Source organism: Pelobates fuscus, chromosome 10 (genome assembly GCF_036172605.1).
Source record: "Pelobates fuscus isolate aPelFus1 chromosome 10, aPelFus1.pri, whole genome shotgun sequence".
NCBI classification, from domain to species: domain Eukaryota; kingdom Metazoa; phylum Chordata; class Amphibia; order Anura; family Pelobatidae; genus Pelobates; species Pelobates fuscus.
This window is the reverse complement of record NC_086326.1, coordinates 62,623,723-62,650,343: the sequence shown is the minus strand read 5'-3', so window position 1 is coordinate 62,650,343 and position 26,621 is coordinate 62,623,723. Positions and strand designations below refer to the sequence as shown.

Sequence of the window (26,621 nt, the reverse complement as noted above, 5' to 3'; positions counted from 1 at the left end):
TCTGTTGTATCTTTGATTTGTTTAAGATTGTCTTCATTTTTAAGTAACCAGTCTTTCATTTTCCAGTCAGCTCTTGTTCTTTGATGTTGTTCTTTTATATCTAGGATGACCGGATTATGATCTGACCATGTAGTGGCTATTATAAAAACCTTTTTAATTTGGCTCGCTAAGTTTCTGTCCCCCAAAAAGAGATCAATTCTAGAATATGAGCAGAAAGCTTTTGAGAAACAGGAAAAATCCTTTTCCTTCGTATGAAATATCCTCCAATAATCTAAAAGTTGGGCTTGTTTAATTAATTCTGAAATTTTTTTAGCAGTCATCTTCAAGTTTCCATAGTTACTGGTTTTTGTTTTAGAACTTCGGTCTATCTCAATATCGGGTACGCAGTTAAAATCTCCCATAACCATAACTCGGCCCATTTTCACGCGTTCAGTTTTATTAAGTACTTTTTTAATAAATGCAATTTGTGATTGATTTGGTGCGTATATGTTCACTAACGTATATTTTTGATTATTAATTTCTGCTACTAATATAATGTATCTGCCTTCCAAATCAATTTCTTGGTATATAATTTTTAATGATATATTCCTAGAAAATAAGAAGGCTACTCCTCTTTTCTTTTTTTGGCTCATAGAGGCACTAATTATAGTAGGAAAAAATTTAGATTTAAGATTGTTTTTATCTTGCGTTCTCCAGTGGGTTTCCTGTAGGGCTGCAATCTGGATTTGTTCTTTTTTGAGAAACTCAAGGATTGTATATCTTTTAAATTGTGAGTTTATCCCCTGTGCATTAATCGTCGCTAGCCTCATTTTATTTTATGTATCCTATTTCTTTTCCTTCGAGGACTGATAAGTTCACCATCTGTACTAACAAACATATAAAACACAACATAAGACGTACAATGTCTGCCTTTTACTAGGCAAAAAACTATGTATCTATTCCCTCCCTTGTGTTCCTCCCTACCTAGGCCTCCCATAGCCTTCGGGGGGAAGCCCTGCCAAAAACACAGGGGGAGAAAACAACAATCCAAACACGACACCGACTCTCTTATCAGTGACGTCGAAAGTGTCCCCATACTCTATGCTCGCAGAAAAGAAAAAGTGTCGAGATCTGCGAGCTAGAGTTTCTCCTTGGCCGGACGGGTGTAGTGGATAAAAATAATACCAGAAGGGAAAAAAAAAAAAAAAAAAAAAAAAAAAAAATAGTTATTCCCATTTCATACTTTTTTTTTCTTATTTTTTTGTTTCTTGTTTTGCCAAAATTTTAGTGTAAGTTTAGAATTTTAATATATCTTTGTTTCTCAAATATTACATTTATTTGCATTTATTTTATATCAAAATATTTCTATAAAGTTACTTCTGATATTTATTCCCATTTCATTAGTTTTTTTCTTTCTTTTTCTTTCTTTCTCCCTTTATTTGATCTAAATAGCCTTTTAATTAAACCCAAAAAATTGTTTTTAGTGTATTTAGTGTATTTTATATTTTAATATACCTTTAAATCCAAGGTATTACCTTTATTTTGTGTCATAATCTTTCTATCAAATTACCTCTAATATATCGTGTATTTACTTATTATTATTGTGGTTAATATAAACACTCCTGTTCTTTTATCTATTTTAGTTTTTTCCCCTTTTTTTTTTTTTTCTCCCCCTTTTTTCTCCCTCTTTTCCCTTCTCTTTTCTTCCCTTTATCACTTCTTTCCCCCATTTTTCTTAGTTTTCAGGAGAGATTTAGCTTAATAGTGTGGGACCACTCTTTACATTTCTATGGCCTCTAGTGTAGCTTTAATCCTAATTTATTTGTTTTATGTTGTGTTATATATGTGCGAGGAAAAAAAAAAAAATACCTTGTGCAATAACTTATTTTAAATTCCCTTCTAGTAGCCATTGTTCTAATTTCTGCGGTTTATCAAAGGTCAGTCTTTGGTTATTATGTGTTAGGTTTATACGTGTCGGAAATCCCCAGGCATATTTAATTGCATTTTTTCTAAGGACCTCTGTCTGATTGGTAAAAAATTTCCTTTGAAGTCTGGTCTGGTATGAGAGATCTTGAAAAATCTTAATTTGATGGAAGATTGACCCCTTCAGGTCTTTTGTTGTCATTGCCTTCATAATTTGCGTCTTGACACGGAATGATTGTAGGCAAATAATTGTGTCTCTCGGGGCTTGTTCTGGTACGTTACCAGGTTTATAAATTCTATGACATCTTTCAATGCCGCTTGTGCCGTTATCTGAATTAACCCCCAGAAACAAAAAAAACTCTACACAATAGTCTTCTAGATTTGCATTTACAACAGTCTCCGGGATCCCCCTAATTCGGAGGTTTTGTCTTCTAGATCTATCTTCTAAATCTGTAATCTTCTTTTTCAGGGTCTCTAGAGTTTCATCCAATTTATTTATATTATCCGTATTGTTTTTTTGTTGTATATTTATTTGGTCCGTCTTCTCTTCTAACAATACCACTCTTCTTCCTATATTTAGAATCTCATTTTTTATTTCTCTAGACTGCAGGTTTATTTCTTCTTTTATTTTCTCAAATTGGATCTCCAGGCATTTGGATAAATAACCGGCAGTGATAGATACGTTTTCTTCCCATGAACTATCTGACAAAGTTTTGTCTATCTCAGTCTCTTTGGGGTCCAATATAGGTATTGATTCTTCTTGTATAGATTTAGTACTACTCCCCTTGTTTAATTGGGGAGAGAAAAAACCTGAAGTCCTCCTTTCTATAGCTGGTTCTTGTTTTTTAGCAGTTCTTTTTAAATTCTGTTTACCTTCTGAGTTTTTTTTTGAGGCCATTTACTCCTCCTCTCTTTCCCTTCTCTTTCGCTTTCTCTTTCTATTAGCGTTCTATTTCTTTCTGTTTTTTTTTTTTTTTTTTTTTATATTTTTTTTTTATATTTTTTTTTTTTGTTTTATGTTCCTATATTTTTTTCTCAGTAAGGTTTCCTTTAAATCTTAATAGTTCTTAGTAAATGATTAAAGGAAGATAAGGATATCAATTACTGCGATAGTAGTGCAATAGTAGTAAATAGTAATACGTAGTAGGGTATAAAACCTGAATATGGACCTTAATGTACACTTAGTGACTGAGTGACTGGGTGATATATAAACTCTGTTAGCTAATACGTGGATATAGCATACATATAGCATATATATATAGCAAACCAGCCGGTATACTTATCCACTTCTCCGTTTAAGTGTCCTGGGGGGTCACTCCCATCACTCCCATCACTCTTTTCCAGCAGTCACTGGGCGGACGGAATTAGTTTTCCACTTAGAAAAATAAGCGTTTGGGATCTGTCTTCTCTCTTGACCGCTCAGCAACCGCTCAGCAACACCGCTTCGCCCAGTACCGCCAACCGCAGCGGAAAGCAAATCAGGCGTCTTCCCTCACAACGCCCCGCTCTGCTCAGTGTCTCCCATCTTCCGGCCAAGGAAAAAAACCCGCGAGACGCGGCGTGCCTCCGTGCGCCGTCCCACGTCCTACGTCATCCCCCTCCTATAGATGTTTATTTATTAATATTTTTTTTTTATTAGTGGAGAATGCTTACGTTTGCATAGAACCTCTACAAATCATTGTAAACTGAAAATTAAAACATTCTATAGATGACTCTGAAGAAATAATAGCTCCATGCATTTGTTTATTTAGGTTATTTTTAAACCAGTACTGAGATGACTGCAGCTTTAAGAACAGGACAGGCCCCTAGAAATGTCAAGGCCTCTACATGACAGTTGGGAACCATTTTGAGTGGGTACTGAGGAATCGGCTAGTAAAGCAGATATGTAACTGAATATAAAAGTTGAAATCCAAGTTCTAGAGTCTCAGTGATATTTGGAGACATTTACTGACACAAGGTTATAACACAGCACTGAATTGTACAATCAATAACACACAGTCAACACACAGATAAAACCATAGGTGAGACTCATTCTGCCCATAAGTTGGTGTTCTGAGTAGCTCTTTAAACTGTGAGTTTTCATTTCTTTCTTATGAAACATTATATAATGCGTTATGATATGTATTTGAAGCTTTTTTTTTTGTTTATTTCATCTTGACCTGTCTTTAACCCCTTAAGGACGCAGGACGGTTCAGGACCGTCATCAGCATTTTTCCATTGACGACCGCTGACGATCCTGAACCGTCCTAACTTCAAGATGTACTTACCCGATCGCCGTCGTTCCCCCGGCGGCGATCGGCGGTGCTCCCGTTGTGGGGAGACTGCCTGCAGCCCAGACAGTCTCCCCATGGCAGATTAGGACCCCTGTGGCCATGTGATCGCCCAACAGAGCTCAAAGTGAGCGCTGCAAACAAGCATTTAAATGGGGATTTAAATCCCCACTATTACAATTTGGTGTGATCAGGGTTAAATCCCTGCTAACACAAGGGAGTTCCAGGTATAAATGGAAACCTGCGGCTCCCCTCTATCAGCTGGGGACATTTTTAGTGACCCCAGCCTTTTTGATGAGTTACATGCAGTGCTGGAAGTCAGCGCGGCATGTATCTGCTTAAATAAGCATTTAAATGCCTATAGCTAGATTGTGGTGTAAGCAGGGTTAAATCCCTGCTCACACCAGGAAACCCAGGTATCATTAGAAACCTGGGTCTCCCCTCTGTCAGTTGGGGTCATTTTTAATGTCCACAGACTGACAGCTGAGCTGCATGCAGAGCTCAAAGTGAGGTCGGCAAGCAGCTCTTTTAATGGGGATTTAAATCCCCATAGACAGCAATGTAGTGTGAGCAGGGTTAAATCCCTGCTCACACTAGGAAACCCAGGTATCATTAGAAACCTGGGGGTCCCCTCTGTCAGTTGGGGCCATTTTTAGTGGCCCCAGGTTTTTTGATGAGCTGCATGCAGAGTTCAAAGTGAGATCGGCATGCAGCTGTTTAAATGGAGATTTAAATCCTCATAGAGCACAATGCAGTGTGAGCAGGGTTAAATCCCTGCTCACACTAGGAAACCCAGGTATCATTAGAAACCTGGGAGTCCCCTCTGTCAGCTGGGGCCATTTTTAGTGGCCCCAGGTTTTTTGATGAGCTGCATGCAGAGCTCAAAGTGAGATCGGCATGCAGCTGTTTAAATGGAGATTTAAATCCCCATAGAGCACAATGCAGTGTGAGCAGGGTTAAATCCCTGCTCACACTAGGAAACCCAGGTATCATTAGAAACCTGGGAGTCCCCTCTGTCAGCTGGGGCCATTTTTAGTGGCCCCAGGTGTTTTGATGAGCTGCATGCAGAGCTCAAAGTGAGGTCGGCAAGCAGCTCTTTTAATGGGGATTTAAATCCCCATAGACAGCAATGTAGTGTGAGCAGGGTTAAATCCCTGCTCACACTAGGAAACCCAGGTATCATTAGAAACCTGGGGGTCTCCTCTGTCAGTTGGGGCCATTTTTAGTGGCCCCAGACTTTTTGATGAGCTGCATGCAGTGCTGAAAGTTAGCACTGCATGTAGCCATTTAAATCCACAAAGAACACTGCAGCTGAGCGATCAAGCTCAGCTACAGTCATTCTCTCAAGTGATCTGGTGCTTGGGAGACCCCCAGGGTCTGAACAAACCCTGGAGGATCACCCTCTATGCCCAAATGCCATTCTGATCAGTGCTGGGCATTTTTAGTTGCCCAGCACAGATCGCATTGCATTGGGAATAATGTCTTCAATGTAAGAGATGGGAGACTGCAATACTGAAAATAGCCAGTAGATGGCAGCAACATACCACTGTGTTTTAGTTTAAAATCCCTTTACTAATATCAGCACTGATATTAGTAGAGGGAAACCTTTGGGATTAAGATTAAATTAAGGATTACAATTAAGGATTATTATTCGGTTTAGCATAGGTACTAGATTTATTATCAGGTTTATTACTGGGTTTATTATTAAGTTTATGTTTGAGATTAGGTTTATAATTAATTGTAGTATTGGGATTATGTTTCAGATTAGGATTCAGATTATGGTTCAGATTAGGATTAGGGTCAGCACGGGCATCCCTTGCTGAATATAGCAAGGGAATTCCTCGGCTGACACCAGCAGGGGGAATCATTTTAACACTACTGCTAAAGGTAGGATTGAGATTTGGATTAAGGTTATATTTAGGGTTACACATGGGATTACGTTATGGGTTAGGATTGTGGTAATGGTTTATTATTAGATTGAGGGTTAGATTTAGGATTAGGATTTGGTTTAGAATTAGGGCTTGGTTTGGGATTAGAGATTTAGATTAATATTAAGATCGCTACTTTCCAAAGATATGCATATGGGGTATATTTGTATATGAGCGACTAAAATGCCCCAAAATGAAACGATGACCATTCGTCAATTTGCCATTTAAAAAAACCTGTAATGGGCCGGGTATGATTTTAGCCCTGTATTTTTTCACAAAAACCTGGCTAAGGTGTACAAAGGGGGTAATTTTGTACTCAGGAAATATAGCTGAGAATAATTTTGTGATTTAATTTACAGTAACATATATCAAGATTCCAAAATTAACTACTAAAATACAACATGTGTGTATAAAAATGCAAAAATAAAACACTATGATAACATTTGAAAGTAATTGGTGCTAACATAACTGTATAATAAAGCTCAAAATATACCATATGACATAGCCTGTGGTGTCTACTTTCACAAATGGTATGCATTTATGGAGTAATTTTAACTGTCAAACTGCTACAATGCCCTAAAATGTGATATAGACACACCAAATCCATTTATCAAAATTCTAATTGTAAAAACTGTAATGGTCAGGACTCGTTTAAGGCACTGTAGCTTCACAGGATAGTGTCAAAGACATACATTGGGGGTATTGTTTTATTCAGAAGAGTTTGCTGAGCATAATTATGGGGTTTTGATCACAGTGGCACATACCAGACTTGAAAAATGACCCCCAAAAATGTAATGTGTATGTAAAAAATGCAAAAAAAAATATTTTACCACAAAGTTTGACATAAACTGCTGAAAAAATGGCATCACGCTAAAGCACAATATATACCATATGAGATACACTGTAGTGTCTACTTTCACCAATGGTAGGTCATTGAGGGATAAATTCAACAGTTAAACTGCTACAATGCCCCAAAATGAGACTTGCTCCATCAAATTCATCTATCAAAATTATCACTGTGAAAACTGAAATGGTCAGGTCTCTTTTATGGCACTATAACTTCACAGGATAGTGGCAAGGACATAAATTGGGGGTATCATTTTACTCTGTTGATATGGCTGAAAACAATATGGGGTTTTCTACAGCAGTAGTATATATCAACTTTATGAAATACACATTAAAAATCCTTGATTTATGTGTGTATGTTAGAAATCTGAAAAAAAACACAATTTTACTACACGATTTAGCAGAGATTGGCAGAGAAATGGCTACGTAAAAAGTGTCAGAATACACTTTGGTAAATAGCCTGTGATGTGTGCTTTATATAAATATATACTTTTGTGCAGCAATTTTGCTTTCTGTGATGGCTATTAAGCTTACAAGACAAACATGCCAAATTCTAAAATTGCTCCACATTAAAAAAAGTTTTTACTCCTTGTATTTTGTGACCTGTAACTTTCAAAATAAGCTGAAATCCTAGACATATTATGTACTCTGAAAATCAGAACAACTAATTGAATATTTTTTAAATTACTTTCCTTAAGCTGCACTTATTATACACACGTTATTATTGCCTAAACTGTGAAAAAAAACAATTATTTTTTGGATTTTTTTAAGAATAAATAAGAATTTATATATGTATATGTCACATCAGATTAAAGCCCTTTTTGTCCTTTAAAAAACGATATATAACATGTGTTGGTTTAATAAATAAGAAAAATGCAAACAGAGGTTGAACACAAACAGCAAAAAATGCAAAAAATGCTTGTGTCCTTAAGGGTAAGTCCAGTTTTTGAAGCTGCGTCCTTAAGGGGTTAAGTTATTTTATTGATTGCAATTTAAGGGACCTGCCTGCCAACCCAGGCCGAAAGTCCAGAGAATTTAATTTGCTATCACTGTATTTTACCCTGTAAAATTCTACGACACCCTAAAATCTGTACATGGGGGGTACTGTTTTACTCGGGAGACTTCGCTTAACACAAATATTAGTGATTCAAAACAGTAAAACATATCACAGTGATGATATTGTCAGTGAAAGTGACTTTTTTTGTATTTTCCACACACAAACAGCACTTTTACTGATGATATAATTGTTGTGATACATTTTCCAGTTTTGAAACACTAATATTTGTGTTCAGCAAAGTCTCCTGAGTATAGCAGTACCCCCCATGTACAGGTTTTATAAAGTTTTTGAAAGTTACAGGGTCAAATATATGGGTCAAATATTTTTACATTGAAAATGGCCAGGTTGGTTACATTGCCTTTGAGAGCGTATGGTAGCCCAGGAATGAGAATTACCCCCATGATGGCATACCATTTGCAAAAGAAGCCAACCCAAGGTATTGCAAATGGGGTATGTCCAGTCTTTTTTAGTAACCACTTAGTCACAAACACTGGTCAAAATTAGCGTTCAATTTAGTTTTTTACTTTTTTCACACACAAACAAATATGAACGCTAACTTTGGCCAGTGTTTGCGACTAAGTGGCTACTAAAAAAGTCTGGACATACCCCATATTGAATACCCTGGGTTTTCTACTTTAAAAAAAAATATGTACATGTGGGGTGTTATTCAGCTATTTATGACAGATAATAGTGTTACAATGTCACTATTGATACATTTTAAAAATGTATGTTTTGAAACTGCAATATCCTACTTGTACTTATAGCCCTATAACATGCAAAAAAATAGCAAAAAGCATGTAAACACTGGGTATTTTTAAACTCAGGACAAAATTTTGAATCTATTTAGCAGTTTTTTTCATTCGCTTTTCTCAATTTTCAATTTTTCATCATATTTTTTCATTTTTTTAAAATTTAATTACATGAGATTATATAAATAATGGTATGTAAAGAAAGCCCCTTTTGTCCTGAAAAAAAACAATATATAATTTGTATGGGAACAGTAAATGAGAGAGCGGAAAATTACAGCTAAACACAAACACCACAAAAGTGTAAAAAGATGCCTGGTCGCAAATGTACAACATCGCAAAAACAGTCCGGTCCTTAAGGGGTTACATACTCAACTATTAAAGCTTTTGGAAAATTCAGAAGTCATAATATTATGGTCTGATTCTTTATTGTACAAGGCACAGCTATATAAAATGACATTGCACTGAGAAGTCACTTTTGTAGGTCATAGCTCTACAATGTACAAATAGTTTCCAATGTTATCTAAATTGTTCTGTCAGGTTTTTTTTTTTATGAGAAATGAGTAAATTTAAGATCTCTACCATCAACCAAAATTATGATTGTCCCTGGAAACACATAGAGGAAACACAGTTTTGATTTAGAAAGACCTTTATTTGATATCCACTATAATAAGCTATACTCTTAATGGTGTCTGGAGTATCCCATTAATCATGTTGAGACGGTACATATTAAATTAGTGATAATTTACCTTAATTTAATTTCAATAATATTTATTTTTGTATGCTTAGTTGGAAACTTGCAATTGTTTTTATCTCTTGTAGAGTTGAAAAAATATTTTTCACTTAAACTAAAGTTTTAAACATAATTGCCATCTCAAGTTGTAGTTTTTCTCTCTAAAGGATATATTTTTTTAATCAGGACCTTGTTGCAGGCAGTTGAGTTATTGGACAAAAGAAAGCTAATTAAAAACAAATCAAACCGTTCATGTCAGACTATTTATATGTTACATTCTTTGCTTTTGCTGAAATCTTGCTAATCTATTAAAAAACATAATTAAACTGCTAATTGATTTTTATAGCAAGTCTTTCAGTCAAACTACCATGCTTGAGGAAACTTCTGAAGAATGTATATTCCCGAAATATTTAGTACACCATAATTTGTGTGTAACCGTTTTTGGTGCTTTTACTTAAAAGTGACATGGTATGCAAGTCTGAGTAAAAATCTAAGTCTGCCTTTGCTATAACTGAAGCAAATTAGATGCTAGGTTTTTGTCTATTATAACAAGAATGTTTATCTTTTTGGTAGCAGAGTGAATTAACTTTTTTTTGTGCAATATTATTCACCAAAAAGATTTAGCAACAGTAATTTTAGTTCTGTATAACAGGGTGATCAAATTAATACAAATTTGTTCGCTGGACCTACTGTCAAACAATTTTACACTGCTTACAAGGTTTAAAATGTATATGAAGCATTTGATGTGCATAAAATATAGTATTTCTACAAAGTAATGGAGTAATAATTCTAAGAAGAAGAAACATTGTATAAAGGGACAGATTGCTTGTGTCCACATACTCATTATTGATCCTTTGCCACTGATGTATCTAATAATACTATAATTACTTATTTATTTGCCCAGTCTGCTTTGTTCGTAGAGTGAATGATGTCACCAATGCATTAAACAGGCATTTTGGCTGGAATATTTTTTTATTTTGTTTTGTATGTAACAATTTTAACTTGATTTACTGAGAACTGAAACCACTTGTACATTAAACAGCTTAATGAATTCACCAGACTGTTGTTTCCTAAAAATGTCTGCTTTAAGGTCTACTTGGGCCTCTGTTAATACACCAGAGAAAATAAACTAGTGTCAAATATTGTAACATTTACATTTCGGCATTTAAAGTTTTGCTATGGAAAATTAACTCGGTCTGCCTTTTTGTGTTTTATTTTACCTTGACTTTGAGCACTGATGCAAACATCCTGGCATCTTCTGATACTCCTCCGAGATATGTTTTTTTGGAAAAAACTGGTGCATGGTCATTTTCATCCTGTATTTCAATGAACACCACAGCCGTGTTACCTAAAAGCAAATTATAACAAAATAGTTTGAATGAAAATAAAAACTAAAACATCAACTACAAAAACTAAATATTCACCTAATATGTCTACATTAATTACAATATTTAAACAAGTGTTGCAGGTAGAAAAGTGGATCACAAATCTTGGAGAGCTCCTCATGACAGGTTCGCTTTAACCTAAATTACCCCCACATGCATTAATTACATCATTATCACAGAGGTGCATAATTATTAAAATATAAACTCACCTAAGGAACAATCCAGGTGTTACATAGTTACATAGACAGAATTAATAGAGACTTGGATCCATCAAGTTCAGCCTTCATGGGTGCTATGCTTCTGTAACAACCATCTCTGGCTCTTCCACACTCATCTTTGATTGCCAAACACGGCAAACCTTCTGTGTCATGGCCAACACGCCAATTTAATTGCTAGCATGCTGGTGTCTCAACAGAGTGGTGTCAGTCACTCCATTCTTAAACTCCCTAGCCAAGCCAGCATCATCAGCACCACAGCAATTATATTTGGAGAGTAGGAAGACCAATGCAGAGTAGGTACCTGTCTACAGGTGCATGCCTGTTAAGGTTACCTACGTTTTTACTCTGCCTGTGGTGCTTTGCTGTCTGTAGGCACTCTGGGAGTTAAGTCTGAGGGTGCCTGATTTCTGCATGGCTCTACCTCCTCAGATTAAACACAGCAACCTTCATGAGAAAGGACAGAGAGAGGGGATAGGGCTGGGGCCAGGATGGACCTCTCCATAAAACATGGTAGGTACATACACACTGTACCCATATACCACTGCTCAAATTGCTGTCCATACCCGCATAACACACAGTTCTGCACAAGGACATACAAACATGTTTAACCCCTTAAGGACCAAACTTCTGGAATAAAAGGGAATCATGACGTGTCACACACGTCATGTGTCCTTAAGGGGTTAAACCATCTTTTTTTTTTTTTTTGAGGAATGAGAGTATTGGGTTGGGCGGCTAAGAATTATGTGTCTACAGGTGCTCTGCTCATGATATAATCTGGCTATGTCTGTACATAGTTTTTTTTTTTTTTTAAACGTCTATATTTGCTCTAGACTTCTACATTTAGAAATGATTTTAAATAATATAATGGGAGAAAATATCTAACAACATATACGGGAAGATGCATTTTTTTTTTTTTGCAATTCATCACCATTTAACTGTTTGTGGAAAATAAACGTGTTGATTAAATTAAATTACATACAATGTGCAGAGCTTCACACTGAAGATTCCTTGGACACACTCCCTAAATTTTGATAACATACTATGCAAAAATATAATAATTCTATCAAATACTGAACTTTACCTGTACCCATTATGACAGATGTACCTGATACACCTTATTGAAATTGGCTCAGACCCATTCCTGATGGATCATATGGAGTTTTATCATAGACTTCACACTCATCTTGGTGGTGGTTAAATGCCCACAATCCAAAATATTAAGCACAATTGTGCTGTATTCCTCACAAATAACTTGAATTGGCCACACAATTAAATGATTTGAGAATTTCTATTATATGCCTAAGCACTAAACTTGATATGTTTATAGTTCTTATGGACAACTGTGATTTTTATCATTTACTGCATATTGGTTTTTCAGTGGACACTACACACTACAAGAAAAATATGTTTTAGCCTAACCACTTTGTCTGAAAGTAAAAAAAATAAATGTACAGTTCATGCATGCAGTGTTTTGACTCGTTAGAATGTTGTCCACCAAAAAATATTTGGGAAAATTAATCAAGCAAACCATAAGGGTGCAAAAATATACAAAATAAAAATATTAGGTATCTATTATTCAGTTCACTGCTGCATTTTCCTGACATTTTGTCCGCAGATCAAGTAGGAAAAATGTATCAATTTAGTGGAAAAAGTTAATTGGTGGTTAAAAAATAAATATAACATAAATATATATTTTTCCCCTCTATTGGTAATTTCTCACTTAATCTGAGAATAAAATTAACATTTAGTGATGACATCAATCATCTATTTAGATATGTAATACAATGTCAAAAGAAAAGTAAAAAAAAAAAAAAACGAATCTGTCTAATTTGAACAGGTATGTGTTTAGGAAATAAATGTTCCCAATTAATAAGTTCTGTTTGAGAACTGATGTGGAAAAAAAGAAAAACCAAAAAAAAAAAAAAATCTGTCTAATTTGAATAGGTATCTGTTTAGAAAAAAATATCCCCAATTAATAAGTTATGGTTTGAGGTCGTATCTGGAAAAAAAAAAAAACTAATCTGCCTAATTTGAATAGGTATGTGTTAGAAAAAAATGTTCCCAATTAAAGTATGTTTGAGATCTTATGTGAACTAGCAAAACAATTAGATTGGCCAGCTAACTACCTAAAAGTGATGAAATTGTCAATTATAAGTTAATGTCTTAAGCTTAATGGTCATTCATTAGTGTCTGCACTGTAATTCCTTATAATTTTGCCATGGGAGTAGTGCGTTTATTATAATTTGTGATGAGATCAGAAGGTGAAGTTGGCATACGGTAGTTGTTGACCCATAATTGACAACTTTGCTGCTCTATGACCAAGATTTATAATTTACTTTTTTTATCTGCTATATTGTATCACCAATAATTGGCAAATATCTTGCAGAACTTCATGTGTGCTTTTAGAAAATTACTCCTATAATTAAGTGAAACCAAATAAGGTGCAAAGTTTACATTAATCTTCGTTCTCATGCAGAAGTCAGAAAAGACTTTCTGTTCTGAATATTGTGATTAAGATACATTATATTAGACAGACAGAAAAATAAATTTTCATTAGAAGAAACTTAGTCTGTATCTGTCGCAATGGAAGCTTCTCCTATGTCACAGTTAACACTTCTTCTGAAGATTATAGTTATGTCCAAATCCCTGGCTTATTTTAGCATTTGGTAAAAATATCCCATGGATATTTTGCTTGTTGCTCTAAATGAAAACAGCCTCTAAATCATATAATAATTTTCTCGGGTTTATCCATGAAAATAATGGCAGTCTGGACTATCTCTGCCCACTATGAGTGAGTCATTACTTGCACATTAATATATTTAATGTATATTTATTTCATATCCTTAAAAGTGACTATGCTCAGAAGTCTGCACACAGCCTCTTGTCATGGCTTCTTTTCATTGCTTGAGATTCACAGCATGAGAGAGATTTGTTATAAATCATTTGGGGAGATGAAATGACTAGCAGAGATTGAACATCTCAATATTATAGCGCTAGAATTAAGTTGGAATACAGGTCTTTAAGGAGGATGGGCCAATACTTTTTAATTTTTTGATTTTACTTTCTTAAGTTCACTGCTGTAATTACATATACATGGGAGTTTAAAATCCAACTTTATTCTGTTTTATTTTCTTTTGTTTTTATAGTCTAACAGTGTATGCCTATCTAACCTACTTATAGATTTTTATTAAAGCTGTTTCTAACATGTTTGATGGATAGCCTTTTGATAGAAAATCCCTTTTAATTGTGTTGGTCTGTGATCGATATGTTGCCATATCTGGCCATTTCCTCTTAATTCATAATAGTTGACTTTTAGGAACATTGGTTATCTAACCCAATTTAGATATTTACATCAACAGGTTTAAAATATAATCTGTTAGTTAGTAATTAGTTTTTCAAACACTGTTTTATACATGGAATTTGTTTTACATTAATTATCTCTGTAAATATAAGGATGACCATCACATTTACATTATTCCTTTATTATTTTATTATTACATTTTTATTGTATGTATTCTTTGCTACATTTATTACAATTGCTGATCTTCCATTTGTGTAAACATTTATTATATGCATTGTGTGGCGGAACCAGCCACCTACTTGTATTAAAGACTTAGTTGGTTCAACAATTTGGAGTTCCTGAACAGACTTGAGCTATATTGTTCATATGTCGAACCATCTACTGAACAGTTGGACCATCCAGGGGAGTCGTGTGCCTCCAATTGACTTTATTCACACTTGGAAACCGCAAAGTTCTTGGAGGTTGGCTGGGTGGCCGTCGTTTATATGACCGAATACGTGGCAGCGGCCATCTTTGTTCACGAACAGACAGCGGTGTTTGGTCGTCGAGTGCATGGAACTATAATCGGACACTCAACAGTGCGAACACCACTGAAGTACCATCCCTTCGTGTGTTTGTTTCAGCTCACCTAGAAAGAGCAGCATTCGTATGGAATAAACACAAATGGTTCCATTCGTTATTGTTGATGGTTTATACTCCCGAAAGAAGATCGTTCAAAGCTTAAAACCCTCTGGAACTATTTTGGGGTTTCACCTCATGGTTGACCAGTCTAAACTTTCCTAATCTACCAAACAGATCTGAGTGATATTTGGACAGAGTGGGCGCTCAAATCCCTGCTATTCGGTGAAGTATCTTTCGTAGAGTTCTGAACTATTAAAATACGTTTTATAGTAGTAGCCACTTAGTCACAAACACTGGCCAAAGTTAGCGTTCATAATAGTTTTTTTGCATTTTTAACACACAAACAAATATAAATGCTAACTTTGGTCAGTGTTTGTGACTAAGTGGCTACTAAAAAGACTGGACATACGCTTTATTGAATACCATGGGTTGTCTAATTTGAAAAACACCACACATGTACAATTATTATTATTTTTTTTTTAGAGATTTATGACAGATAAGTGTTACAATGTCACTATTGATCAATTTTAAAAATGTATGTTTTGAAACAGCAATATCCTACTTGTACTTATAGCAGGTAAACACTTGTTTTTAAACTCAGGACAAAATTTTGATTCTATTTAGCAGTTTTTTTTCATTAGCTTTTGTAGATGAGTAAAAGATTTTTCAAGTAAAAGTCAAAAAACATATTTTTTTCAATTTTTCACCATATTTTATTATGTTTTGTAAATTGTATGACATGCTAGAAATAATGGTATGTAAAGAAAGCACTTTTTGTCTTGAAAAAAAAAAACAATATATAACTTCCATGGGAACAGTAAATGAGAGGACAATTACAGCTAAACACAAACACCACAAAAGTGTTAAAACAGCTCTGGGACTTAACGTACAACATGGCCAACACAGTCCGGTCCTGAAGGGGTTAAACATATTGCACTATTGGAATTCTACTCTTCTTTATGTCCCTGGACCTCAACTATCTAGAAGACATATTCACCTGGAGATAACAGCAAACTCTTATAGACTTACCTATACTTTTATACCTCTTTTTGGAGTTTTTGGCTTGTTCGCTTTTATGTATTTATGATTTTATATTTTATTGATCACATATTATCTGTTTCACTTCAGTTGTTTTATTGATTATTTATTGACCCCTAACACCCTGATGAACCCTATTGTCTTGTAGAGGTGTGTTTAGACCTGCACTTAAAACATTGTCCACAAACAGCAGTCTTTTACATTGCAGAATGAACACAACAGGACCGCTGCACCCAGACCACTTCATTGAGATGCGGTGGTTTGGGTGCCTATAGCAGTACTTTCAAATAAATATAAATCAAGAAAACATGTTTGATATATTTTGGAATTTGTAAATATCAATTACAAAAGGGAAAAAAAGAGAGACAAAATAGTCACCAAGAGGATATGTGCCATTTCTAAATGCCAAACTTTCAATATTTTTTTGCATTTAGTGATATATTTTTGTACTCATACAAGTATTTTGCCTGAAGGTAATACAGTGCTTTTTCTTAATAGTAAGAGGGCATTAATACAATAAAGACATGGTTTGGAAGAAAAATGATATACAACTATTATGGTTTATACTGCCCACTAGCTTGGGGATAATAGGCCTTTCAATTTTACTTGTTATATTGCTTTTAGAACCCTTTGATTTGTGACAACTGACAGTATAGTAGATCACAAGTTATTGAACATGACAATGAAATCTCATGTGAAAAGGAATGCTCTCTCCACTGTAGTGAATGCTGATATTTTCTTTAACTCAAAAACATCTTGAATAAAGTTGAAAAAATGGAAACAATCAATCCCCATGCATTTAAGCCTTTTGAAGTGTCATTGGGTTATCTTGCAGGAACAATTTTTGTTATAATGCATAAATTGTACTTGCGTTCATAGATGCCTGAATGGTTACAGATCAGTGATGCTAGGTGTAATTTGCCATAATTGTTTTACTGACCATTGTAATTCCTTAAAACCTGCTATATTTGTTATCTGTAAGTCTTGCAGTGTTTCAAGAAAACAATATAAATATATACACATTTATATCATAAGGTGAATAAAGAAAATGTTTCAATAGTTTCTATATAAATACATCCCATAGATGGCAGTGTTAATAATTTTATAAACACTGTATTCAATTTAGTTTTCATTGTGTAAGCTCACTTTTCCATTACCATCATGCTGATCCCACCCAATAGCATACCTGTGTTTGGAAACTTTGAGTTTGAGCGCAAAGGGATACTCCAGAGACTCCTAAAGCACTTTAATTTGCTGAAGTGCTTTATGTTTTAAGAATGTGTTCTCATATTTTGTCACTTACAAAAAGTGCAGATTTCAGTAGAAATTAGCACATTTATTAATTAACATTGTTACACTTCCCTTGCTCTGAGACAACCGTTCCTGAAGCTAAACTCATGAAGCAAGCAATTGCCCACAGCATCTACCTTGCAAAGACTTCTCGACTTCTCGTTGCACTGCATTAAGATATCTGTGATTGGACAGCCACAGAAAGACTAAACTAGGGAAGAATGGGCCTGCATCCTTACTTGCAAAGGCTACAGACAGCATATCATATATTTGTGTACGGGATTATGGAAGGGGCGCACATTAAAGTGTGTGTAGTTTATAATATATAAGAGTCGGTTGAGGTGTGCCGAAACCGACGCGAGGTTAGGCCTGCAAAAAGAGGGCCCACCCAGATATGATGATATATAAAGAGGGTGTGGTGGGAGGGAATTTCTGAAATCGTCGAAGACAGGTGAGTAAGGGGTTTGCTGGGTTTAAATAGCCTTAAAATCCCTCCCACAACTTCAGGCATACGCCTTCTATATATATATATATATATATATATATATAAATCAAAAGAAATGAGAGCACTCACTGGTTTTGAAAAGCTGTGTATTCAGATGCTAGGCAAACAAATCAACGTTTCGACCGTCAAGCGGTCTTTATCAAGATGCCAAATCATTACAAAAATAGACAATATATAGCATGTGTAAAGATCGTATTAGAGGCCATAGATCGGGGATTATGACGGCATTCCGAGACGGCAAAACAGACAAACCGGTGGCGAAACACTTCCTTGAACTGCAACATCATTTACCAACTCTCAAATTTACCATCATTGATCACATTCCTCCTTTGGGTAGAGGTGGCGACAGATCAAAAATTCTTCTACAAAGAGAGACATTCTGGATTCATTACCTTGACACGGTTCAACCCAAGGGACTGAATGAATATAACAGCTTCAGTTGTTTTTTAAACACTCGTTAAGATATATCTATATTTTGTCGGGGTCTCTAGCGGGGTCTGCAGCCCTATTTTTTTGGAATTTTTTTGAAATTTTTTTTGGGTTTGATTTGAAATTTTTGTTCCAGAACTCTCTTGGAACATCAACAGAAAAAATGGTTTATTGTGCAAGTAGTATCTTATTCGATTCCCAAGCATATATAATACATCTTTTGTTAGTTAAGTTCTGTATGTAATATCTTGAATTGGATTGTCACTATACAAGTTGGGACATCAGTGTGGTGTCGGCTGACAATGGCATTTTTAGACTCTTTTGGGAGTTGCTCTTTGTTAGAACACTCTTCACTTGTTACACTTTTTTCACTTTTCTCTAGTTTCATCAGCTTTCCACTTTGTTGTTCACTCTTTGGGTCACTATGGCTTTGATAGGGTCTCATCTCATAGATGTAGTCACAGACCCACAGGTCTACACATTTACAGTACAGGTGCAGTCTTGTCACCAGTAACATCACATATCAGCTCACTCTGGCCGATATATTATCCACTCAGTCCACATTCACATACAGTTAGTCTCTCACACATATTGAGATACAATTCACATCCTTTACACTACATTCGGCACACAGTATGCTACACTTTGCATTTACCGTATATACTCGAGTATAAGACGAGTTTTTTGGCACATATTTTTGTGCTCAAAAAGCCCCCTCGTCTTATACTCGAGTCTAGGTCTGTATTATGGCAACTTACATTCCCATAATACAGACCATGACATGTTGGGGGCCGGAGAAGCTGTTACTTACCTTTACAGCAGCTCCGGTCAGCTCCCAGCACGTCCGCGCGGCTCCTCTGCAAAGCTCCCAGTGTAAATCTCGCGAGACACGCGGGCCGCGAGATTTACACTGGGAGCAGACCGCGAGATTTCCACCGGCAGTAAGTGCCCTTCCCCTGCACAGCCTCCCCTCCCCCCGGAAAGCCCCCCCCGGACAGCCCCCCTCCGCCCGGACAGCCCCCCCCCTCCCTGGCCAAGTATGAAGTAGGGAGGGGGGAACAACAACAAAAAAAAACCCTGTAAAATATTTAATTATAAAAATAAATAAACAAATAAATGCCCAGATTGATGGGAGTCTGACTCCCTTTTCTAACTCCCTGTAGTTAATGCAGAGTGTGTGTGTATATAATGCACACACTCTGCATTAAATACAGGGAGTCAGAAAAGGGAGTCAGACTCCCATCAATCTGAGTCACCCTCTTGCACATAAAATTCAAATGTGTGTATATAATGTAGAGTGTGTGCATTATATACACACACTCTGCATTTTAGGTGCAAGAGGGTGACTCTGATTGATGGGAGTCTGACTCCCTTTTCTGACTCCCTGTATTTAATGCAGAGTGTGTGCATTATATACACACACACTCTGTATATAATGCAGAGTGTGTGTGTGTGTATATATAATGCACACACTGCATTATATACAGGGAGTCAGAAATTGGAGTCAGACTCCCATCAACCTGAGTCACCCTTTTGCACCTAAAAGGTAGAATAAAAAGGTAAAATATTATCTACGGTATATTTAATATTAAGTGTGTGTGTGTATGTGAGTGTGTGTGTGTTTGTATGTATGTGTCTGTCTGTAATATGTATGTGTGCCTGTCTGTTTGTATGTGTGCCTTTGTATGTATGGCTTGTGTGTGTCTGACTGTGTCGATCTGTCTGTATGTGTCTTTGTATGTGTGTGTGTGTCTGTATGTGTATGTCTTTGTATGTGTGTGTGTCTGTATGTATGTGTCTTTGTATGTGTGTGTGCCTGTATGTATGTGTGTGTCTCTGTATGTGTGTGTGTGTCTGTATATGTATGTGTGTGTGTGTGTTTGTTGCTGTATGTATGTGTGTGTGTGTGTGTGTGTGTGTGTCTCTGTATGTATGTGTCTTTGTATGTGTGTGTGTGTGTCTGTATGTATGTGTGCCTGTATGTATGTGTCTTTGTATGTGTGTGTGTCTCTGTATGTGTGTGTGTTATTGTATGTCGGGGGGGTAAGAAGGAGGGAGGGAGGGGCCACTGGTCCCACTTACCGGTTCTCCGGTGCAGTGTGGGTGTTCTCCAGTGTCTCCCACTCATCCTCTACAGCCTCTGTGGGTGGTCCAATGACTGTTGATATCACCGCTCTTCTTTTCTTTTGCACGCCGTCCGTAACGCAGCGCATGCAGTAACACTGCGTGTATAGTATGAGCCCCAACACAGGCTGCTCTATGCAAACATAGTTGGCATTCTTTTTCAAAGTCTTTTTTTTATCCTGTTAGGAATGGATCCCAGTACTTCTAATACTTCTAATCGCGGACCAAAACAAAAACGCAGGTCATACGAAGCTGGTTTCAAGCTCGAGGTTGTGTCAAGAGCAGAAGAAAGCAATAACAGTATTGCAAGTAGGGAATTTTGTGTTGGCGAAAAACAAGTGAGGGAGTGGTGGAAAATGAAAGCTGACTTGGAAAAGATTCCAAAGGCAAAGCTCGACGTGGTTTAACGACTTCATATGGGGCTTTAGAGACTGAATTGAATAAATGGGTTATGGAGTGTCGTCAAAATGGTTACTGCGTAACACGCATGGGAATTCGCTTACGTGCCCTTCAAATGGCTAAAGATGAAAAATTAAAAGCACCAGGCATTGAAAATTTTGTTGCATCAGCAGGATGGTGTACCCGCTTCATGAATAGGTTTGCTCTATGTTTGCGGCAAAGAACAAAGATTTCCCAGAAGTTGCCAAAAGACCTTGATGAAAAAGTGATGTCATTCCATTCATTCATCATAAAACAAAGAAGGATCCATAACTATGACCTGGGAGATATTGGGAATATGGATGAAACACCTATGACCTTTGATCTTCCAAGCAACAGAACTGTGGCAAGTTTGGGAGAAAAAACTATTTTACTCAGAACCACAGGAAATGAAAAAAAACATTTCACAGTTGTTCTGTCATGTTTGGCTAATGGAACTAAGCTACGGCCTGTCATTATTTTTAAAAGAAAGACCTTGCCTAAAAAGGTCAAATTCCCACCACGAATTACAGTGCGCGCACATGTTAAAGGCTGGATGGATGAAGACGGAACAAAAAAATGGCTGGAAGAAATTTGGAACGGACGACCAGGAGCAGCCTTAAAGAAAAAAACATCATTGCTAGTTTGGGATATGTTCAGAGCCCACACATCTGATGACATAAAAAAATTGGCAAAGTCATCTCAAGTTACTTTGGCCGTTATTCCAGGTGGGCTTACATCTGTATTGCAGCCCCTAGATGTGTGTTTAAATAAACCTTTCAAAGACCGTGTGCGAAAGAGGTGGCATGAATGGATGTCATCTGGTCAACCCCGACTGACAAAAGTTGGAAATCTGATGAAGCCCGACATAGAATTGATAGCAACATGGGTTCGTGATGCATGGGAAGAGATTCCAGAGGACATGGTGCAACGCGCCTTCAAGAAATGTGGCATTAGTAATGCTATGGATGGCAGTGAAGACAGCGATTTGTATGAGGACAGCAGTGATGGTGATGACTGCGAACTCAGTGATGATGACAATGTCTACGCTGATAACCTCACACCAGCTACAGTTGAAGCTCTGTTTGGACATACAGACGATGAGGAATCCAGTTTTGAAGGATTTTAACTCTTTTAGCTGTTTTAGCTTTAGTTGGTTTTTGTACTGTTAAAGTTATTGTTGATACCATATTGTTTTTCTTTGAAATAAATATTCAAAAACCTTTAACCTACTGATGCCTCAATTATTGTAATTTTATTGGTATCTATTTTTATTTTTGAAATTTACCAGTAGCTGCTGCATTTCCCACCCTAGTCTTATACTCGAGTCAATAATTTTTCCCAGTTTTTTGGGGTAAAATTAGGGGCCTCGGCTTATATTCGGATCGGCTTATACTCGAGTATATACGGTATATTTTTTCACATTGTAGTACATCTTGGAGCTATTTCCTTGTTTCTCTAACATTGCCATATATATGCCTCCATTATAGGTTTTAATATACATTAGAGTATCTAATTCAGCCATTAGAACAATATTTGTATCCTCCATGTATGTTTTTATATTACTCTCCGATTCACTGCACCATAGTTCACGATATTCAGCCGTTTCTAAGCAACTGATATTGGTTGCTATCACATGACTTTAGATCACATGGTGTGTCCGTAACTAGGCAACTGTTAGAGTTGCGATCACATGACATGACGTCATCACGCACGTCAAGACGCGATTTTTGGCGCCGGTCACAGGGGCAGGTCGGAGTAATGGGTTTCACACGGAGATAGGGTAAGTTGATCTTTACACATGCTATATATTGTCTATTTTTGTAATGATTTGGCATCTTGATAAAGACCGCTTGACGGTCGAAACGTTGATTTGTTTGCCTAGCATCTGAATACACAGCTTTTCAAAACCAGTGAGTGCTCTCATTTCTTTTGATTTTTTATATATTTTGCACTGAGAGGCACCTTGGTCTGAATTTTTCTAAGAGCTTATTTGTGGGAAGAGTGCCAGAATTTGTAAATATTTGCATATATATATATATATATATATAATATAGTTAATACAATGTTACACAAAAATCTGCACACAAGTCAAGCCAAAATACTTGCTTTTCCTACAGACTTAGGAAAAGATGCAAAGCCATTGAATTACTCATGGACAGCTGTTTCATTGTTAATCACAATTTTTTTCACAGTCACAATTTTTCCCCACCGTGACCTTTTTGGTTATTACTTCCCAAGCACTACCAAGCCTCAATAGCCAACCAGTAACCAACCTCATGCTGATGATTTGCATTAACAATGAAACAGCTGTCCATGAGTAGTTTACTGGCTTTGCATCTTTTCCTAAGTTGTGTTTCAAAGTTGTTGAATACAGAAAACACAGACTCAAAGAATTCATGTTTAAAATGGAATGAGGGAAAAATGTGATTATTTGTTAAACTAATTTGCATATGCCCACCCAGAATCCTTTGAGGTAGTAATATCACTGCAAATTTGTGATTTCTGTGGGAAACTAACTGCAGACTTCAGGTGGAAGGGGTTTTCAATCACAATTTTTTCCCCACCATAACCTTTTTGTTCTTTGCTTCCATATATATTTATACATATATATATTATCCACGATCCTGCCCTCGCATTTGTGATGTATGTAGTGTTGTCGCGAACCCGAAATTTTCGGTTCGCGAACGGCGAACGCGAACTTCCGCAAATGTTCGCGAACCGGCGAACCGCCATTGACTTCAATGGGCAGGCGAATTTTAAAACCAACAGGGACTCTTTCTGGCCACAAAAGTGATGGAAAAGTTGTTTCAAGGGGACTGACACCTGGACTGTGGCATGCCGGAGGGGGATCCATGGCAAAACTCCCATGGAAAATTGCACAGTTGATGCAGAGTCTGCTTTTAATCCATAAAGGGCAGAAATCACCTAACATTGACACCTGTCCTCAAAGCCCTGCCCTGATACACACTGACACAGAGCAGAATAGAGACTGTTCCCCGTCCTCAGAGACCATGATACACACTGACACAGAGCAGAATAGAGACTGCTACCCCTACATAGGGTCACTTGGCAGATATGGCGGGGTCGTGGGAGGGGGAGGATGACTTTCACCTGTGTAAAGCATACTATTTAATTTGATCAGCATGGCCACTTGAGTTTTTATAGTTTTCACGCTGCTTGTAGTTTATATATGGTTCACAAAAATCAAACAAACGATAAAGTAAACGTGTAAGGATTCAGAATATTCTTTCAAACCCTTACACATTGTGTGTACGTATTTTTTGTCTTAAGTTTGTGGCTTTAAAGAGGTTTACGTCGTTTCTATGATGTGCATAACATGTTCTTGTAAATGTTTGTTAAATTTTTCCTGGAATTGTAATTTTTCAATCTGAATAAAGATAGTCAAATCCCTGATACACACTGACACAGAGCAGAATAGGGACTGTTCCCCCTACATAGGGTCACTTGGCAGATGTGGATTGACACCTATCCTAATGATCCCTGATACACACTGACACAGAGCAGAATAGGGACTGTTCCCCCTACATAGGGTCACTTGGCAGATGTGGATTGACACCTGTCCTCAAAACCCCTGATACACACTGACACAGAGCAGAATAGGGACTGTTCCTCCTACATAGGGTCACTTGGCAGATATGGATTGACACCTGTCCTCAAAACCCCTGATACACACTGACACAGAGCAGAATAGAGACTGTTCCCTGTCCACAGAGACCATGATACACACTGACACAGAGCAGAATAGAGACTGTTCACCGTCCACAGAGACCATGATACACACTGACACAGAGCAGAATAGGGACTGTTCCCCCTACATAGGGTCACTTGGCAGATATGGATTGACACCTATCCTAATGATCCCTGATACACACTGACACAGAGCAGAATAGAGACTGTTCCCCCTACATAGGGTCACTTGGCAGATATGGATTGACACCTGTCCTCAAAACCCCTGATACACACTGACACAGAGCAGAATAGGGACTGTTACCCCTACATAGGGTCACTTGGCAGGTATGGATTGACACCTGTCCTCAAAGCCCATGATACTTACTGGGGGGAGCTACTGTCCTCCCCAACCCCTGCGCGGTGGGTGGGGGCCATAAATCACAATGGGGGGACCTACTGTCCTCCCCCCCTTGGCCCCCACCCCTGCGCAGTGGGTGGGGGCCATAAATCACAATGGGGGGGCCTACTTTCCTCCCCCCCGACCCCCATCCCTGCGCGGTGGGTGGGGGGCATAAATCACAATGGGACAGACCTACTGATAGGAGTGGAGTATTGTTCATATCAGTTTAATACCTTCCGCGACTCCTATCAGTGGACGTGTATATGGCAGCCATTTTAGGAACCGCACACCTGGGACCCGAGAAAGGTCACCTCATTCAAGCTGCTCTGGTTCCTTGATGAGCCAGCTGCCCGTGAGTTAACATGTCCCGTGGAGAAGCACTCTGTCCTGTAAAGCCTCACCACCAAAAAATTAAATAAATAACAGCACTCGGAGTGGTGAGTTTAGTAAATGTTCATATCAGTTTAATACCTTCCGCGTCTCCTATCAGTGGACGTGTATATGGCAGACATTTTAGGAACCGCACACCTGGGACCCGAGCAAGGTCACCTCTTTCAACAGGCGACATGATTTGGCCCTGTAAATCTATCCTGGATATTCTCTACAATTTCTATGGATATGGCATTGATTTATGTAACAGGGAGATGGAAGAAGATGCTTGGTCGGTCCTCTTACTTGAAATTTGGGGCACTGCGCGGGCAAGCTAATGTGCCACCAGATAGGAGTGGTGAGTTTAGTATTGTTCATATCAGTTTAATACCTTCCGCGTCTCCTATCAGTGGACGTGTAAATGGCAGAGATTAATAATTGTTGAATCACCTCCCCTTTTTAGGCCAAGGTGGGAAGATGCTTAGACCACTGGTATATTGGTGCCATCTTGGAGGATTTTTTTTTGGTTTGGTTTTTGAAGCCACAGTGCTGCACCAGTGGGCCTAAAAATTAGGCATGTACACATGCCTGAAAAATTTAGTATTGTTGCAGCCGCTGCTGTAGCAGCGGCCAGAAAAATTGATGTTTGTTTCACAGGCAGAAAGTGCCCTAAAACATGGCAGCTTGAACCCTAGTTGGTGGCGGATAAGTCACGCAAGTCAAACGTCATTCAGAGCTAAAATACAGCAGCGTGTGGACCATTTTTAGCCCAAGGCAGCTCATCTCATCAGGCCTTTTTTAAGCGAATGTATCGCCCGGTGTCAGTCCCTTCGGGACCCATCCCTCATTCATCTTAATAAAGGTGAGGTAATCTAGACTTTTTTGACCTAGGCGACTTCTCTTCTCAGTGACAATACCTCCTGCTGCACTGAAGGTCCTTTCTGACCGGACACTTGAAGCGGGACAGGCCAGAAGTTCTATTGCAAATTGGGATAGATCAGGCCACAGGTCAAGCCTGCACACCCAGTAGTCAAGGGGTTCATCGCTCCTCAGAGTGTCGATATCTGCTGTTAAGGCGAGGTAGTCTGCTACCTGTCGGTCGAGTCGCTCTCTGAGGGTGGATCCCGAAGGGCTGTGGCGATGCATAGGACTTAAAAAGGTCCGCATGTCCTCCATCAACAACACGTCTTTAAAGCGTCCTGTCCTTGCCGGCGTGGTCGTGGAAGGAGGAGGATGACTTCCACCTCTCCCCCTGTTAGATTCCCGTTGTGCTGTGACATCACCCTTATACGCTGTGTAAAGCATACTTTTTAATTTATTTAGCAAATGCTGCATCCTTTCCGACTTGT

At 37.6% G+C, this 26,621-nt stretch overlaps 1 protein-coding gene across 1 annotated transcript in view; it reads right to left on the bottom strand.

Annotated features, from left to right (window-relative positions):
- PCDH15 (protocadherin related 15) overlaps positions 1-26,621 on the bottom strand; it is a 1,410,242-nt gene that overhangs the window by 169,733 nt on the left and 1,213,888 nt on the right. Inside the window, exon 26 of the mRNA XM_063435339.1 lies at positions 10,703-10,830. Within this exon, the coding sequence (XP_063291409.1) occupies positions 10,703-10,830 (128 nt within the window). The remainder of the gene's footprint in view (positions 1-10,702; positions 10,831-26,621) is intronic.